The sequence below is a fragment of the Pelobates fuscus genome, chromosome 11, assembly GCF_036172605.1.
Source record: "Pelobates fuscus isolate aPelFus1 chromosome 11, aPelFus1.pri, whole genome shotgun sequence".
Classification (NCBI taxonomy): Eukaryota; Metazoa; Chordata; class Amphibia; order Anura; family Pelobatidae; genus Pelobates; species Pelobates fuscus.
The window spans coordinates 99,875,170-99,892,457 of record NC_086327.1 but is presented as its reverse complement, the minus strand read 5'-3'; the positions used below and the strand labels follow the sequence as shown (position 1 = coordinate 99,892,457).

General features: G+C 38.9%; 1 protein-coding gene across 1 annotated transcript in view; it reads left to right on the top strand.

Moving 5' to 3' along the window:
- DHRS3 (dehydrogenase/reductase 3) overlaps positions 1-16,935 on the top strand; it is a 29,598-nt gene extending 12,663 nt beyond the window's left edge. Inside the window, exons 2-6 of the mRNA XM_063435966.1 lie at positions 10,659-10,802; positions 11,820-11,939; positions 12,658-12,896; positions 14,992-15,117; positions 16,603-16,935. Coding sequence (XP_063292036.1) covers positions 10,659-10,802; positions 11,820-11,939; positions 12,658-12,896; positions 14,992-15,117; positions 16,603-16,687 — 714 coding nt within the window. The 3' untranslated portion in view covers positions 16,688-16,935. The remainder of the gene's footprint in view (positions 1-10,658; positions 10,803-11,819; positions 11,940-12,657; positions 12,897-14,991; positions 15,118-16,602) is intronic.
- The last annotated feature ends 353 nt before the right edge of the window (positions 16,936-17,288 follow it).

The window sequence follows — 17,288 nt, the reverse complement described above, 5'->3', positions numbered from 1 at the left end:
TTAATTCCTTCACTGCGTTAAAGGAAAACCTAAATAATTTTGAATCCTACAGTTAATCAACATGGTGGTTTAATAGAGACTTATTTTCATTTGATCTGGCATTCCAGAACAAATGGTTCCAATATGTCAATGTAAGAGCAATACTTCAGTGTGCTCATGTAAACAATGCTGTTAAATTGACTCTGTAAGTTGTTTGCAGCCTAATAGAGATCAATAGAATTAGGCTTTTTAAACAAATAGCAAATTAGTGATAAAACCTCATTCCCTTTGTTCTTCTCCCATGATGTAAATGTTGTATTGTGCGGGGCTGGAAAAGAGATTTGGATATTTACAAGGGTTTTCAGAACATTGCACTTGTGGAATATTTAGACATTTGTGGTTAAATATACTCTGCCGTCCACTAAATATGTGAATTATAATGTTATTTTCATAATACAAAAGTATTCGTCGTACTGGTGAAATTTTAAGCAAATTTAATTTTTATAAGATGGTGGGATAAAGAACCTTATATAGGGCTTGAACCATGACCCATTAAAGGGATCAATATTTTCACACAAAAAATAGCTGAGCTGTTTATTCTTGGATGCCACTGTACATATTTCCTGTTGTGGATGGGTCCAGATAAGTGACTTGCACCCATGAGGATAAATGTATAATTGAGTGTGTGCAACCTGGTCATATTCTATCCCGGGGTAGGCAACCTTTGGCACTCCTGATGTGGACTACTTACAGCCATCATACTGGCAAAGCATTAAGGGAGATGTAGTTCACAACACCTGGAGTGCCGAAGGTTGCCTACCTTACCCCTGATTATCACTCTCATGCCGTCTTGCTGTGTGATTACAATGCAGATTGTATGAAGTCACCAGACACATTGTTACTATATCCTGCATCCAGAGTTAATTGTGCCATTTACAAAACAGAAATGACAAGCTTTCTGTAAGACATCAATGCCTTGGCATCCAATGACTTTATGGTTCTGTGCCTTTTTTCTGTTTGTCTCTGTCACTTTAGTCCATGCGCACATGTAGCAGGGGAGAAGGGAACTGGCACCTTCCTTCTCATTTACAGCCCGGAGTTCATCTGCAGGTCAGCCAGCTCTTAATGACATCATTACACTTGTTTACCACTTGCAGGAAGTGCTGCAAGGAAGAGACACACTGTCACTGACTGCAACAAATGTGTTCCATGCACTCTGTCTTCGGTTTACAGACTCTTTAGATGTTCTTAAATTTTATATTTTAATTTTATAAAATGTAAGCAACACTTATTTAACTTTTTTTTCATTTATTTTTTCTTAAATAAAAGAAAACTGTACATAGCCTTAGAATGCCAACAACATCTAACCACTGAAACCTCTGCACGTAGGAACTGAAAAACCCCTGTGGAGTTATGTACAGTTTTTAAAGGAACACTCCAAGCATCGTATCCACTGCAGCTTGCTGCAGTGGTTATGGTGTAAGCAGTGCCCTGTCAGTCCCCCCTGTTGTAAGTAGTTGAAACAGTTTCAGAATGGTTTTACTTATTACCTGGGATATCTTAAGGCACCATTCCTTTCCACCACTACCATCGCTGGAGAGCTGGACGTTTTTTAAACACTAGCTTACTTTGGCTCTTCCGAGATAAGCCCTGCAACAGGTAATCCTTTCTAGGTTTCCCGCGATAGAAGTGGAGACCGGGAGCGATGCCTAACGGACCCCAAGTAAATAGTCAACACGGTTAAAGAGGGAATGTCGCCTTACAATGGAGGGACGCAAGGCACTATTGGTACCATAACCACTGCAGTGAGCGGTTATGGTGCTTGTAGTGTTCCTTTAAGATCTCCTTTTAAATATCACCACAGTTCACGTCATAAGGAGATGTGGCACAGGGATGGATCTGAAAGTGCGCCGGAGATGCAATTTCAATTACTGGTGATGCGGGGTGGCAGGTGCATGCATGTCGCATTTTCAGGGAGCCAAGCCAACCACGGTTATCTAAAGTAAAACGGTATAATACATTTTTTTTTTTTTTAAACGTACGTTATTACATTTTAGTATGAGCTTTACAATACAGCAAGGTTGCCCATCTACGGTGTCAGAAGAATTGAAGCAAGCCAATTGTAAAAGATATTTGATACTGTAATTTTTACGAATTTGTTTTTATTGTAAATTCACTTGTGCATGGTAGTTAAGGGAGTATGTGTAATGTATATCTTATCTAGTTTGAAACTGCAGTCTAAGTACCATAGCCTCTACAGCCCATTCCAGTAATTGTGGAAAGGGTAGACTGAGTTTGTAGTTCGTCAGTTCTTTGTTAAACCAACTTCCTGTAGCCTGGCTCCTCACTTGCTGTACAGATAATGCAGAAATGTAACTTGACATTATTAATCTCATCCATATTTGGATGGGAGTGATAGGGTGAGCCCGTCACCTGATCACTCAGTTTGTCGCAGGACCAGGGGTGGTGCTTGCAGCCTGCTAGTACTATAATCACTTCAATGCACTGTAGTGGTTATGGTGCTTTGAGTTCATCTTTAATGAGAAGTGTGAGCATGTAGCTCTCCCTTCACTGTATGTCTAGGTTCTAAGCACAAGTTTGCAATCGTGTGATAAAGATTAGGCAATTTTTATGGAATGATCGGAGTCTGGTCAGGTCTGGGGGCTGTGCATTTTAATTGGAGCTGTTCATTAGGTGAATGAGCTCTTTCTGGAATGCGGACTCCTGTTTATCTGGCTAAGTGAGACGTAACCTGTAACACCACTTACTAGCTTGTTGCTGGGGTGGGGGAGAGGATGACCTCGTTCTCACTTATTTTGTTTTTTTTTCTCTTGCAGAGTTCAAACTTGACTTGTTTTGTGTTAATAGCATTCAAATAATCAGATTTTTAGATATTGTTTGGAGGTGCAGACAATAAAGATGTTAAAATATCATTAACGGTTTTGGTATCATTGCGTTGCAAAATGGTACCTAATTTGATAGATAGAACTCAGTAATGGTGGGATATTCAATATATTTTGGATCTAACCATATAGCTCCCCCTTTGTCTTTGTCTGCAATGCATGGGTAAAAGGTGATGGGTTTTTTTTTGTTTTTTTTGAAGATTCCGTTAATTTTGACTAGTTTGAGCCATTTTGATGCTGGTGAAAGGCTGCCCTCTAATTGACCCTTACCCGTGTTAATAGGATTGCACAAGTTGACTTCTAGATGACCCTTCTTTGCAAACAAGGCACGCCCCCCTTGTTTTAATAATTTGACTGAAGAATGGAGGTATTGCTTCTATGCAGTTAATCTCCATTGTTTGTATTTGTACTTGTTAATGGGTCTGTATGTTGACATTACAATACAGTTTCTGTATGCTAAGAAGTGGGGGGGCTCTGAGACCTGCTGGATTAGCAGTTAAATGATTTGGTAATTCTATTTATCTCGTGAGCAACTGAATAGTCTTCATTTAAATGCTGAAACATGCGTGAATTGTGCTCAAGGCATTTCACAGCAGTCAGATTTGAATTTTAAAAATGTGTTGTTTTTTTTGTATCTCATGTGAACTTTTCTTTGTGTGTTAGATTATAGCTATGTCATGGTTGATTATATATTTCCTACCTGTTCTATGTTAAATTTTGTATATATTGTATATTAATATTGTTTTTGTATTTTATTGTACCCTAATTGTAACAATGCAATGATTTGTGGACCCAGGACATACTTGAAAACGAGAGAAATCTCAATGTATCTTTCCTGGTAAAATATTTTATAAATAATAATGTATTGGATTTCTGGTATAGGTTCCTTTGCTAAAGGAACTCTATGGTGTTAGGAATACAAATGTCCTAGTCACCGTTTAGGTGATTTTACTTAAAATGACACTGTAGTCACAAGAACAACTACAGCTTAATGTAGTGGCTCTGGTGTCTATAGCTTGTCCCTGCAGGTTTTTAAATGTAAACCCAGTGTTTACACTGGTGGCTAGTGTGGCAATCACTCAGACAGCCACTAGAGGTGCTGCACATGGTGAAGTATCCCTGTTCAGCATCTCCACACTCTGAATGCAGGCACTGAACACTCCCCATAGAGATGCCGATTGGTGCAGCGTTTTGTAGCGCATGTGCAATAGCTTCTCAGTGGTTTCCTATGGAAAAAGCATTAGATTGGCTGAGTTCGTCAAAATTGACCAGTGTGGTAAAAAAGGGTTTCTAAAATTTGTCCAGGGACCTAAACCAGGAACACAGGCAGTATAGTATCAGGAATACGTTTGTATTCCTGACACTATAGTGTTCCTTCTAACTTTTCTCCCTAGCAGTGCTGGTCTCTTAGGGGAAGCTTCACCTCTTTCGCTGCAATCATCAGTTTTGATGATATCAGCCAATTCAATGATTTCCCATAGGAAAGAATTGGGAATTCAGAGTGCATGAGTGGCAAAACAGCCCTGCACCACTCAGGTAGTCTGTCTGAGAACATCTGATGGAAATGGTGGAGTTTTATTCCTCAATTTCTTTTTTTCTTTTTTTTTTTTTTTTCCAGGAATGTCTCTAGTTTCTGTCCGTATGACCTGCACTAGAAGCAGGAAAACCATATAAAAAAAATCCTTGCAGTACCTGCAGAATCTTTTCCGATGCGCCCTTAATTGATTCTTCTTTCATGTACAGTTTATTGCTGTGATTGTGGCACTGCTGATATAAAGTTGCTTTCTTTTTTTAAATAAAGTAACGGATGTGACCTTTTAATATATGTTTTGTCACCTAAAGGGACAATTGAATGCTTTGAACTTTATAGTTCATCAAAGGCTTTCTTTCTTTCCTTTCTATGAAAATCTATTCTCCCAGAAGTACCCAGGGACGTTTTTTGTAAAAAAAAAATGTTTATTTGTTTTTTTTGTGTGACCAAAATAGCTGATCTGAAATGTATCTGTTATATTTCCAATTCCACTGTTTTGTCCTAAAATGTGAAATTCTCTGCTTAAGTCCCATTTTAGTAAAAAAAAAACAAACCTGCAAGTCGAAATGCAAACTTGGTGGGAGTGATTGGTTAAAGTAATGAGCTGGTGTTTAGAGATTACCGTACTTTATTGCCTCCGGCCCTTTGATACTCTTAAAACAAGGTATTTTGACTTCCATATAATTATTTCCCTTTGTTTTTAAAATGTAAATACTATGGATTGTTTACTGCCCTGGAATCCATTCAGTTTTGTGCTTGTGAGATGTGCTTTGTAAAAATGTTTTTCAATCACTCACTACTTATTTTTTTTAAAAGATGGTCCAATATAATAGTAATAATAATAATAATAACAAAGTATTTAACCAGGAAAGGTACATTCAGATTACTCTGGTTTTCAAGTACGTCCTGGGGATGTAACCTTTGCCCAACATCCAGCTAATCTATATATTACGTAGCTGAATAAATTTTTTTTTTAAATATATTTTTATTTTCTATTAGAATAGCTTTTAAATTTATATCTACGAAACTTGGTGTCGGTGAACATGTCCATTGCTACACTTCACCTGTTAGCAGCACTGGCACTGCTTTTCCCGGGGTCACTGAGAGGTAAAATCAGGGCAGTCCTGACTCTGAAGGGATTTACCGCATCAGCAGGCTGCTGTCCTCAATAATTTTCTGGTCAGTAATTATTTAAAATAAGAGTGTGTCTTATGCACAAGGGATGTAATCAAAGAGAATGATGCCTGGATTTTGTCCAGGTTTGTGAAGATTTCTCTTCAGCTTCACTTCTTTTTTTTTTAAATTAATTGAAAATGAACTTCTGTTTATATTACGTTTTGGCTGAGACTTTTATATTTTTGTATAAGCATCAATGCTTGGCCCCTATTAACAAGATCCATTGGTGCTAGATGTAGGAGTGTAGTTTGTTCTGTAGGTGATCGTTGAGTTGTAAGTTTTTAAAAGATCTAGAAATCTGTTGCTGACAGATTTTTATTATTTTTTATTTTTTTTTGTCTTCTTTTTAATCCTAGCGTTGTAAATGATCTGAACTTGTGCCCTATGATTTAAAAACATATGTGAGTTATTAAAAATACACGGTGACCTTCATGTTCTACTTGGGATAACCTAATATCAGATCGCAGGATGGCCTCATGGTGGGCACATAAACCTTTATGACCTCTATGCATATGGATTTGTTTAAAATGGACACTCTGTAGTGGAAAATGTATTAAAATATCCGCTTATATATCCCTTGTTTGCAGCAATTCTCTGGGGTTTTTGTTTTCTTCACGGATGCCCTCCTGAACCAAAAGTGGTTAAAATCTCTGGTCTGTACATCTGGGTTGTTCCTTGTGCATTTATTTTAACATGGATTGTAAACTTGTTGATACCACATTGTGAGCACAACTCAAGACAATTGCCTGTAAATTAGCGTATTAGAAATTACAAGGAGCACCATGGCACTGTGGACACAGACCTGTATTCCTAAAGCTGTACTTGCCCCTGTCCCTAGTTAGATATAGGATTCCACTCCCCTCCCCTCACGCCCCATCTCCAGTTGCAATATAAAATGCAAAATATAAATTATTATTATTATTATTGCCATTTATATAGCGCCAACAGATTCCGTAACGCTTTACAATATTATGAGATGGGGGATGTAACAATAAATAGGACAATTACAAGAAAACTTACAGGAACAATAGGTTGAAGAGGACCCTGCTCAAACGAGCTTACAGTCTATAGGAGGTGGGGTATAAGACATGTTAGGACAGGAAATATCAAATAGGGTGGGAGTGAAGCAGTGCTGGAGGAGAGAGTAAAGCACTGTCCTATAGGAGAGAGCAAGAGACAGGTATGTAAGGTAGAGGTTACTCTGAGGCCATAAGCTTTCCTGAAGAGATGGGTTTTAAGGCCCTTCTTAAATGATTGAAGACTAGGGTAGAGTCTGATGGCGGTAGGCAGGCTAATACATGGGAAAAGAGCCGCCCACTAAAGGTCCTGCAAGCGCGAGTTGGCCGTACGGGTGCGAGCAGCGGTCAGGAGGTGGTCACGGGCAGAGCGGAGGGAACGAGGAGAGGCATACCTATGGATCAGTGAAGAGATATAAGAGGGGCTAGAATTGTTCAGTGCTTTAAATGTATGGGTTAGCACTTTGAATTGACTCCTATAGGATACAGGGAGCCAATGTGAGAACTGGCAGAGGGGTGAGGTGTGAGATGACCGACTAGAGAGGAAAATCAGTCTAGCTGCAGCATTCATTACAGACTGTTGCGGGGCAATACGGCTTTTGGGGAGAGGGTTACAGTAATCCATGCGGTAAATTACTAGAGCATGGACAAGCTGGTAGCATCTTGTGTAAGAAAGGGGCGGATGCGGGCTATGTTTTTGAGTTGGAACCTACAGGATTTGGCAACAAACTGGATGTGAGACTCGAAGGTGAGACCAGAGTCAAGTATGACGCCAAGACAGCGCGCTTGCAGGGATGGACTTATGTGGATATCACTGACTTGAAGGGAGAGCGAGAGAGAAGGGTCAGTATGAGGAGGAAAGACAAGGAGCTCAGTTTTAGAGAGATTTAGTTTCAGAAAGCGTGAGGACATCCAGTCAGAGATGGAAGAAAGGCAAGCAGTGACACGTTGCAGGATGGTAGGGGAGAGATCCAGGGAGGAGAAGTATATCAGAGTGTCATCCGCGTACAGGTGGTAGCGGAATGCAAAAGAGGCAATACGTTTGCCAAGAGAGGCAGTATAAAATGAAAATAGAAGGGGACCAAGGACAGAGCCTTGGGGAACTCCAACCAAGACAGGACGAGGGGAGGAGGTATCTTTGAAAAAGGAGACACTGAATGAGCGTTGGGAGAGATAGGAGGAAAACCAAGAGAGGACAGAGTCACCGAGACCGAGGGATTGAAGAGTTTGAAGAAGGAGAGCATGATCAACGGTGTCAAAGGCAGCAGAGAGGTCAAGGAGAATTCATATGGAGTAGTGACATTTGGATTTAGTGGAGATTAGGTCCTTAGTAACTTTGATAAGAGCAGTCTCAGTAGAGTGGAGAGGGCGGAAGCCAGATTGAAGAGGGTCAAGGAGAGAGTTGGAATTGAGGAAGCGAGACACACGGGTAAAGACAAGTCTTTCCAAAAGCTTTGAGAAAGGGAGCAGGGATATGGGACGATAGTTAGAGGGGGAGGATGGGTACTACAGTGGCATGTTTAAGGTCAGCAGGAACAGTGCCTGAAGAGAGAGAGCAGTTAAAGATGTGTGTTAGGGTAGGCAAAAGACAAGGGGAGAGAGATCTGATGAGGTGAGATGGGCCACCTCTTGTTCAGTAGCCGAAGAGAAAGTCTGAAGGGTAGGGAAAGCATGATTTACGTGTGGTTGAGAAAGAGAACGGCAAAGAGGGGAGAATTGTTTCCTTAGCTGTTCAATCTTGTTGGTAAAGTAGCATGCAAAGCTATCAGCTGTAAGGTTAGTTTGGGGGGTGGCCACAGCAGGGCAAAGAAGGGAATTAAAGGTGTCAAAGAGACGTCTGGGATTGCGGGAGCATGAACTAATGAGAGGGGAAAAGTATGACTGTTTGGCAAGGGCTGCGCTGTATGAATGCAACATGAATCTATAATGGAGAAAGTCTGCCTGGGTGCGGGACTTCCTCCAGGAGCGTTCAGCACAACGGGAGCAACTCTGCAGGTAGTGTGTTGATTTAGTATGCCAAGGTTGGGGTCGTGTCCTCCTCGAGGTGCATGTTTGGAGCGGGGCTGCAGCGTTCAAGGCAGATGTGAGGGTAGTGTTATATGTGGAGATGGCCAGTGAGGGACAGGAGAGGGAAGAGATGGATAGCAGTTGTGAATCAATGTCAGCTGACAGCTGCTGTAGGTCAATAGAGTTAAGGTTCCTCCTGAGTTGAGGGGGGTTAGGCTGAGGTTGTTGGGTGAGGGGGTAATTGAGAGCAAACGATAGGAGGTGGTGATCAGAGAGAGGAAATGGAGTGTTGCAGATATTAGATACTGTACATGAATAAGAGAAAATAAGGTTGAGGGTATTGCCAGCTACATGGGTGGGAGAATTAGCCCACTGCAATAGTCCGAGGGACTTCCTTTTTTCCAGTGGCGCCAAGGAACGCTTGGCGCTGTTCACCTCTCCACCTTCTGCAACATCATGGAGGAGGCCAATCCAATGCTCCTCATTTGTGTCTGTTCCAGAAAGCCTCAATGTGCTTTCTGGTCCCCAACAGAGTTTTTTTTAAAATGAAGTTGGATGACCTCACGCTTTACATGAAGACATCTTCAGATTCCACATAAGAAACGTTGATTCAGTGCACATGCGCATTAGGTCCCACAATCACCACAATGTTACGGAAGAAGGACACTTAGAAAAAGTTATGTATAAAAAGTTGTTTTTTACAGATAAGGGGACCTACTATGTTCGGGACTTGGACACTATAGCATTAGAAATACAAGTTTGTAATCCTAAAAAGTTGATTTTTATTTTATTTTTTTATATATATATATATATTTAGGCATGTAATTTATCAAGCAAACACTGTTTGTAGTGTTATTTACTGGGATGAATACATAAAATGAATAGCACTCCTTTTTATTGCTGTCCCTCCGCTTTGAAGGTGGCAAGTACTATTCAGGAAACTACTTGACACTTACTGCACATACAATAGGCATAGCTGCAGTAATGAACGCTTCCTGTTAGTGACCAGTCCTTGAACTTCCGGGGTGGATTTATCCTTTCTGTGAACACCTGATTGTGTGTTAAATTGGTTTTTATTTTTTATTGCCAACATTACTGGTGTCAACAATAACTGACTTTTTTTTTTTTCTTTTCCTTATGGCTGTGACAGAATACAAAGCACCATAACAAATTGCAGATTAGATAGATTTCAGGGTTTGGGTTTTTCGTTCTTTAAAGGTGTGTGTGTGTGTGTTTTACATTCCTTACAAATCACTTCATAACACTGCCCCTATAAACTTATCTTCACTAATAAATAAGTATAACCTACCTGGGCCCCTTCACACTGTAAACCTCAAACTTTTCACCTTCTAGACTTTTCGTAGCATTAAATGTGACCCAGAGTTGTACATTATATTTTAAATGTAACCATGCGATGGCACACAATTAATACAAAGTTGTGCACACTAGTGTTATTTAAAACAATATAGACTATAAGCTCGTTTGAGCAGGGTCCTCTTCAACCTATTGTATCTGTAAGTTTTCTTGAAATTGTCCTATTTATGATTAAATCCCCTCTCTCATAATATTGTAAAGTGCTATGGAATCTGTTGGCGCTATATAAATGGCAATAATAATAATAAAAAAGAAAAAGGTGATCCTATAGTTAGCCTTGACAAACGATCGGTTTGCTAGGAAAAACTTTAGGGTTTTGTGCTAGTGGGTCTGCTTTTCTGAAACGATACAGTTTGCATTTTTTTAATGTACTGAATATTCTTTGTGCGTGCATCCCGATATGGTTCAGATCTCTCCATGCATTCTCTCATGCTACCATTGCGGTCATTGGAAAATTACTCCATTTTTGTCTAATACAGCGATGCACAGAAGAGATCGGTGCCATGTTTGATCCACCACACCAACTGGAACTGCACAGTTAATAAATTGGATGGGATAACCCAAAAAAACTGTAAATGTATGGGCACCCCTCCACTTCTATTAACCTCAGAATGTGGTTCCAGAAAATGTTTGTTTATATAATTTCCTTAACCTTATATAATGTTGTTTCAGATTATTTTGTGGGGCCGCACGGAGAAGTGTCTGAAGGAAACTGCAGCAGAAATAAAGCAGTCTGGAACTGAATGCCATTATTTTATCTGTGATGTTGGTAATAGAGAAGAAGTCTACGAGCAAGCCAAAGCCGTTCGAGAAAAGGTTAGACGTGTGTAGAAATTTTTATATTTTATTCAATGGTTGTGGACAATCTGCAGTTCTTCCAAGTGTTTTAACTACAACTATTACTACATTCTTCTGGTCAATGTATGTGTGGCATTTGTAGTTGATAGATTAAGAATTGCAGTTTGCCTACAACCGGGTAAACCCTATCAAACTATAGACTTGTAGAATTTTTCGTGGTATCCAGTATGCTTGGAATGTGGCCTTCTTTTCCTTCATAGGACAATGAACAATTAATTATTATTAATATTATAATGGATAATAAAAAAAAACACCCCAACACGAGACAGAGCTCCTTAAGTTCTAAGTGTAGCTGATAATGGAAATGAAAAATAACGTATCCAAAGTTGATGCAGTGTTCTGAACTTCAACTGTCTTAGAATGCATGACTGCTGACTTGTGTGAAAGTGAGTAGTTGGTCTATTTTTTTACCTTCTGCTAGTGCTGGGAAGAATGATGGGTTAGAGGCAGGTAGATTTGTCAGAGCTCTCCACTTTTAACCCCCTGTCCCATCACAGACTTCCCAATGTAGCTCGATAATAAGTCTTTGTAAGGCAGGTGCTCTAAGCAATTGCTGCTTCTTGAGTTTATCTCCACTGAGCTAAACAAACCAGTAAGTAACAGGGCCGGCTGCCTGATAGCCAGGGAGTAGAACACGTTTAATTTATTAATTTGCAAATTTTATATTGAAATGTCCCCACTTGGTAAAATGGGGGAGAGGGGTGGGGGGAAGAGCACACACATAAAGCACTTTAGCAAGCTAATGTATTTTCGGTGTTTATAGTGTTCATGTAAAGCCTGACTTACTACTGTTGGCTTAGTGGAACTCCGATATAAATTATCTCTGAATGTATACATGTATGTCTGCAAGATTACTTATTGGTTGAAAGTTGTTGTTGTGTCAACATGGATTGTTGCGAAATAATCCATTTAATGCTGATTAAATTAACCAATGCTGTTTTGTGTGCTGGTCTTAATGGTAATTCTGTTTGATAGGTCGGTGATGTTACCATTTTGGTAAACAACGCAGCGGTGGTACATGGAAAGAGCTTGATAGACAGCGATGATGATGCACTACTAAAATCTCAACATATAAATACACTGGGACAGTTCTGGGTAAGCATAACTGCACTTATTTTTCCTCAACGTAGATGTGTAGTTCCTTTTTTAATTTCTTATATATGCCTTCTGTGAGTCACTTAAATAAAACAAGTTCTCTGTTGTATATTACTCATCTTCATTATTTTTGTGTTCACTTATTTGGGGTAAACAGTGCAGAAATAGATGTCTGCTCCATAGTGGCTTGCTGAGAATGTAATTAAATACAAAAATAATTAAAAATTAATTATATATACACTGTACATATTTTGTCATTTAAACACACTTGCATCTACATTTCAGGCACATTGTCCTTCTCTTAGTTGCAGACTTGCATACTAGTAGTCAGGCTGTCATGATTTGGGTTTTTGGGATTTTTGGGAAGGAAGTACACATATCGATTGTGTTATTAGTGCTGTGAATTGTAGTTTATTCGGAAGCTAGTTTCAAATATTAAATAAATAAATAACCAGAATGGAAATATTATCGAAGATAGCTATGTTTCCAACTAGGCTACTTGGTCTTTTTAATTTGAAATTCTCTGGTGAAATCTGACTATTCTGCGTATAGTGAATAACCTTGTAGGAGTCTGTACTGATAGATGAATATTTATTGGTAGTAAAGTAATGAAGTTTTATTACTGGTCTGTTTACCCAGCTTTAAGATGAAGGGGCCCCTGTGGCCAGTCTGCTGCTAAAATATTTAGCACTCAAACATCATTTTGTTCTGTTTTCAGACTACAAAGGCCTTCCTGCCACGCATGTTGGAACTTCAGAATGGACATATTGTTTGCATAAACTCTGTTCTCGCCTTATCAGCCATTCCTGGAGCCATTGATTATTGCACTTCCAAAGCATCTTCATTTGCCTTTATGGAAAGCCTGACTTTAGGGCTCTTGGATTGCCCAGGTGTTAATGCTACAACAGTTCTGCCATTTCACACCAACACAGAGATGTTTCAAGGAATGAGAGTCAGGTCAGTAAAAGATAAAATAAATTATACAAAATAAAAAAAAATAAAAATTTTTTAAATGAAATGGCTGATCAGAGCTAACAGCTGCCCTGAGTCTGCAGTGCTTATCAATACTGTTTTTTGTATCATTGTCCAGTTGGCAAATCATAACCTTGTACTAAAAAGATCAAACTGTAATGCATGGCACAAAGGCAATGTTGTCTCTGTTTGCATACCTTAATTGGTCAATGCCATTTAAGTTGTTCAAATAAGATTTGTATGTTACATAGTTACATAGTTAGATAGCTGACAAGAGACTTGCGTCCATCAAGTTCAGCCTTCCTCACACCTGTTTTTTGCTGTTGATCCAAAAGGCAAAAAAAAAAAAAAAACCCAGTTTGAAGCACAATTTTGCAACAAGCTAGGACAAAAAATTCCTTCTTGACCCCAGAATGGCAGTCATATTTATCCTTGAATCAAGCAGTTATTACCCTACATTGAAAGATTATATCCTTGAATATTCTGTCTTTGCAAGTATGCATCTAGTAGCTGTTTGAACATCTGTATGGACTCTGATAAAACCACTTCTTCAGGCAGAGAATTCCACATCCTGATTGTTCTTACAGTAAAAAAACCTTTCCTTTGCCTTAGACGAAATCTTCTTTCTTCCAGTCTAAACGCATGGCCTCGTGTCCTATGTAAAGTCCGGTTTGTGAATAGATTTCCACACAATGGTTTGTATTGGCCCCGAATATATTTGTATAATGTTATCATATCCCCTCTCAGGCGACGTTTTTCTAAACTAAATAGGTTTAAATTTGTTAACCTTTCTTCATAGCTGATATGTTCCATTCCTTTTATTAATTTTGTAGCCCGCCTCTGCACTTTTTCTAGTGCCATGGTATCCTTCTTTAGAACAGGTGCCCAAAATTGCACAGCATATTCAATATGTGGTCTTACCAGTGATTTATAGAGAGGCAAAATGATATTCTCGTCCCGAGAATGAATGCCCTTTTTCATGCATGACAATACCTTACTGGCCTTGGCCACTGCTGATTGACATTGCACATTGTTGCATAGTTTGTTGTCTATAACAATTCCCAAGTCCTTTTCGTGTGTTGTTATCCCTAATTCGCTTCCATTAAGGGTATACGTTGCTTGTGTATTCTTTACGCCGAAGTGCATAACTTTGCATTTTTCAACATTAAATTTCATCTGCCATTTGAGTGCCCAGTCCTCCAGTCTATCTAAATCCTTCTTCTATGTCTCGCATAGTTTTCATTAAGAACAACTTAGTATCACTTGAATGTAGCAAGGTTGATTGCAACAGCCTATTTTAGTTGCTTTGGAATGTACAACAGTTGCATATAGAGACACACAGTCATAGCTTTTGTGCACGCCTGACCATAAGCCTTTTTTGGGGGGGAGGGCAAATAGTGATGACTAGTGTAAACATACACGTTCTCAAAGTTGTATTTCTGTAGGGCAATTACATACCTCCTGACAGTCCTGATTTAATATTTCTGTCTGGGTTTGTTCTCTGGCTCCCATGCTTCTACAGACACGAGATGTTTTCCGAGTAAGCGCCTGAGTGATAGTGTCCAGCGTGACACACCAGGCTGACACCCACTGTTGTTTGGGCTGGCCTGTCCTTTTCCCATGCCATCTGGTATTTTTGTGCTCATCCATGTAGTGCTTATGCACCTACATCATGTCACACCCTAGTGCTGCACCAGTGAATATAGAAAGGCATTGATGGTGTTTTTTTTGGATGCCCTGAAGGCAAACATGGCTTTGCCAATGAGAATGAAAGAAAGTAAAAGTTCCTCTAGAATGGAAACATTGACATAACAAAACCATAAACATTGGTAATCTTTTCATAGAAAAGCCCAATGTATTGCCCTAAAACAGGCATAATGGCCGCAGGAGCCAAATGGGAGATAGTCCACAACATCTGGAGAGCCGACGGTTGCCTACCCCTGACCTAGAACACAAGGTCAAATATGGTGCCAGAACACACCTGCTTTATGTGATGTTTTGTTTTGTTGCTTGTTTTACATTAAACAAAATCACAACAAAATAAACAAAGTGCATAATACACAATATTTTCAATTTCTAGGTTCCCCAACCTCTTCCCACCTTTAAAGCCAGAGACTGTTGCAAAGAAGACTGTTGAGGCTGTTCAGAAGAATAAAGCTTTGCTGCTACTCCCATGGACTATGCATGTTCTGGTGATCTTGAAAAGGTAATTCCTCAATAAAATGTATCTAATTAGCAATTGGGTGTCAACTCAGAATTCATTTATTGCCCAACACCATGTAGATTTATATATAGGGCAGCGAGGAACTCAGATTTACTTTACATAATTATTTGTATAGCACAAATATATTCTGCGGTACTTTATAGTGCATACACAAACAAAATGTATTAACCAGCCAGGTAGGATGTACAATACGTGCCATGTTCAAAGGACCTTTCAGCCTAGAGGAGGCACTCCGTCTCAGTGTTAAAGCTGATCATAGGCATAAAATATTGCAAAGTTACATAAATGTTTATGACAATAGTAGTTCAGTAACGGAGAAGGTAGTCTACATCTAATGAATCCAATTAACAGTTCTTTTACTGTAGTAAAACAAGCTTACATGTACTCATAGTTGTGAGAGGCTGTTCACCAGATTCTAAATTTTATTAGCATTTTTTGTTAGTTTACAACACCAGATACGATGTTTTAAGCCACTTTATGCAGTAGTTACACCCCATTTCAACTCGTGCTACAATGAAGTATACATTGATAAGTTGTCACCAAATTTACTGCCTCTCCGATCATGCAGATACAGTTATTTTCTCCTTCCCCAAGAGCCCTGCTTGGTTCCTGTCCCAATTGAAGTCTGTCTCATATCTGTTCATAAAACTCTATAGTTTGGACGCAGACAGAAACAGGCCATAAGCCTCCCACATTTTTGCTGTAAATTATTTTTATTAGATAATATATTTATAACTTGAGTCACTGCCTAGGAATAGATCAAAGCTGGATATTTTTAGGTCTTAAAGGCAGCGAAATCAAGTCCTAGTGTAACATCTATCTTATATATTATATATAATAATCTTTTTTTTATTATGAATTATAAATCGCATTTATTAAATTATTAGAACAATTACAAGTAAATATCTTGACTGCAATATTTTCTGCTGTGTTTGTTGTCTGTTTGTTGGAAATGGTGCTTTTTGGGCACACAAACAATTAACCACCCAAAAATATGTTTAGAGCTAAACAAACCTCTTTCACTTGTAATATCTCTTGACTTGTGTTTCGGAAAATAGACCACATATTTAGATTTTTAAATTGCACCTTCTCACCTCTTGCATCATCAAATTTACATTAACCACATTGGTGGCATCTGTACCTGGTGTAAGAATCTTGTACAGCACTGTGGAATTGGTTGGCGCTTTATAAATAATAATAATTGAGAATCTTGCCGTACACCTTGAAACTCGATGCCTCGGTGTGTAAGGAGTTGTGACAAATTTCATCCAGTTATCCTAGTTATGTCAAACTCCCTGTTTAGGGTAACCTTTCAAGTTGAATAGGCAGTAGCAAAATAGCTTGGCATCCTTGTCTTAAATAAACACTTTGAAGGAAGCTTTTAGAATTCCGGTACTTGTATTTTCACACATTCTTGTTGTAGCCTAAAATAATGGACTTTATTCTTTTTTTTTTTTTCCTCTACAGCATCCTTCCTCAATCAGCACTTGAAGAAATCCATAGGTTTTCAGGGTCCTATACATGCATGAACACATTCAAAGGGAGGACATAAATCCCATGATCAAAGGACTTTTGGTGGAAAATATACATAAACAATCCTGAAGAGATTGCAGAGACAGCATTGTATGTGACAAAAGCTCTTTTTTGGACACAAGGAATTCTTCCAGGCCATGGATATGCAGTAAGGCCTTTGTTCAGGCCCAAATATCGCAGAACTGTTAAAGTTGGTGGAAGAGAACTAGAGATTTTTTTTTTTCATGTTTTTTTATCCCAAGTCTGTTTCTGATTGTTTGGGGGGGGGGGGGGGGGGGGGGGAGGAATTTGTTTTGTTTTTGTGCTATTTTTATTCTAGAATTTTATTGTTTAAAACTGTTGAAAAAAAAGTTCTTAGCAATGGTTTGCATACCATTTGCTTAATGCATATTAGTTCTAAAATCTGAAGTGTTTTAATCCAATGACCAATTTGAAATGTTGGTTGGTGATTTAGATTTTAAAAAATCTTTGTAACTCATCACTTAAAACAGGCTCTGAGACTTCTGATTGCAAAGGGACATAGGTTTGTTTTGTCTTGTTTTGTCTTTCTGGTTTGGTGTTGTGATGTCCTTATTTTCTTTTTTTTTTTTTTTTTTCCTATAATTCAGTGTATGTTTATA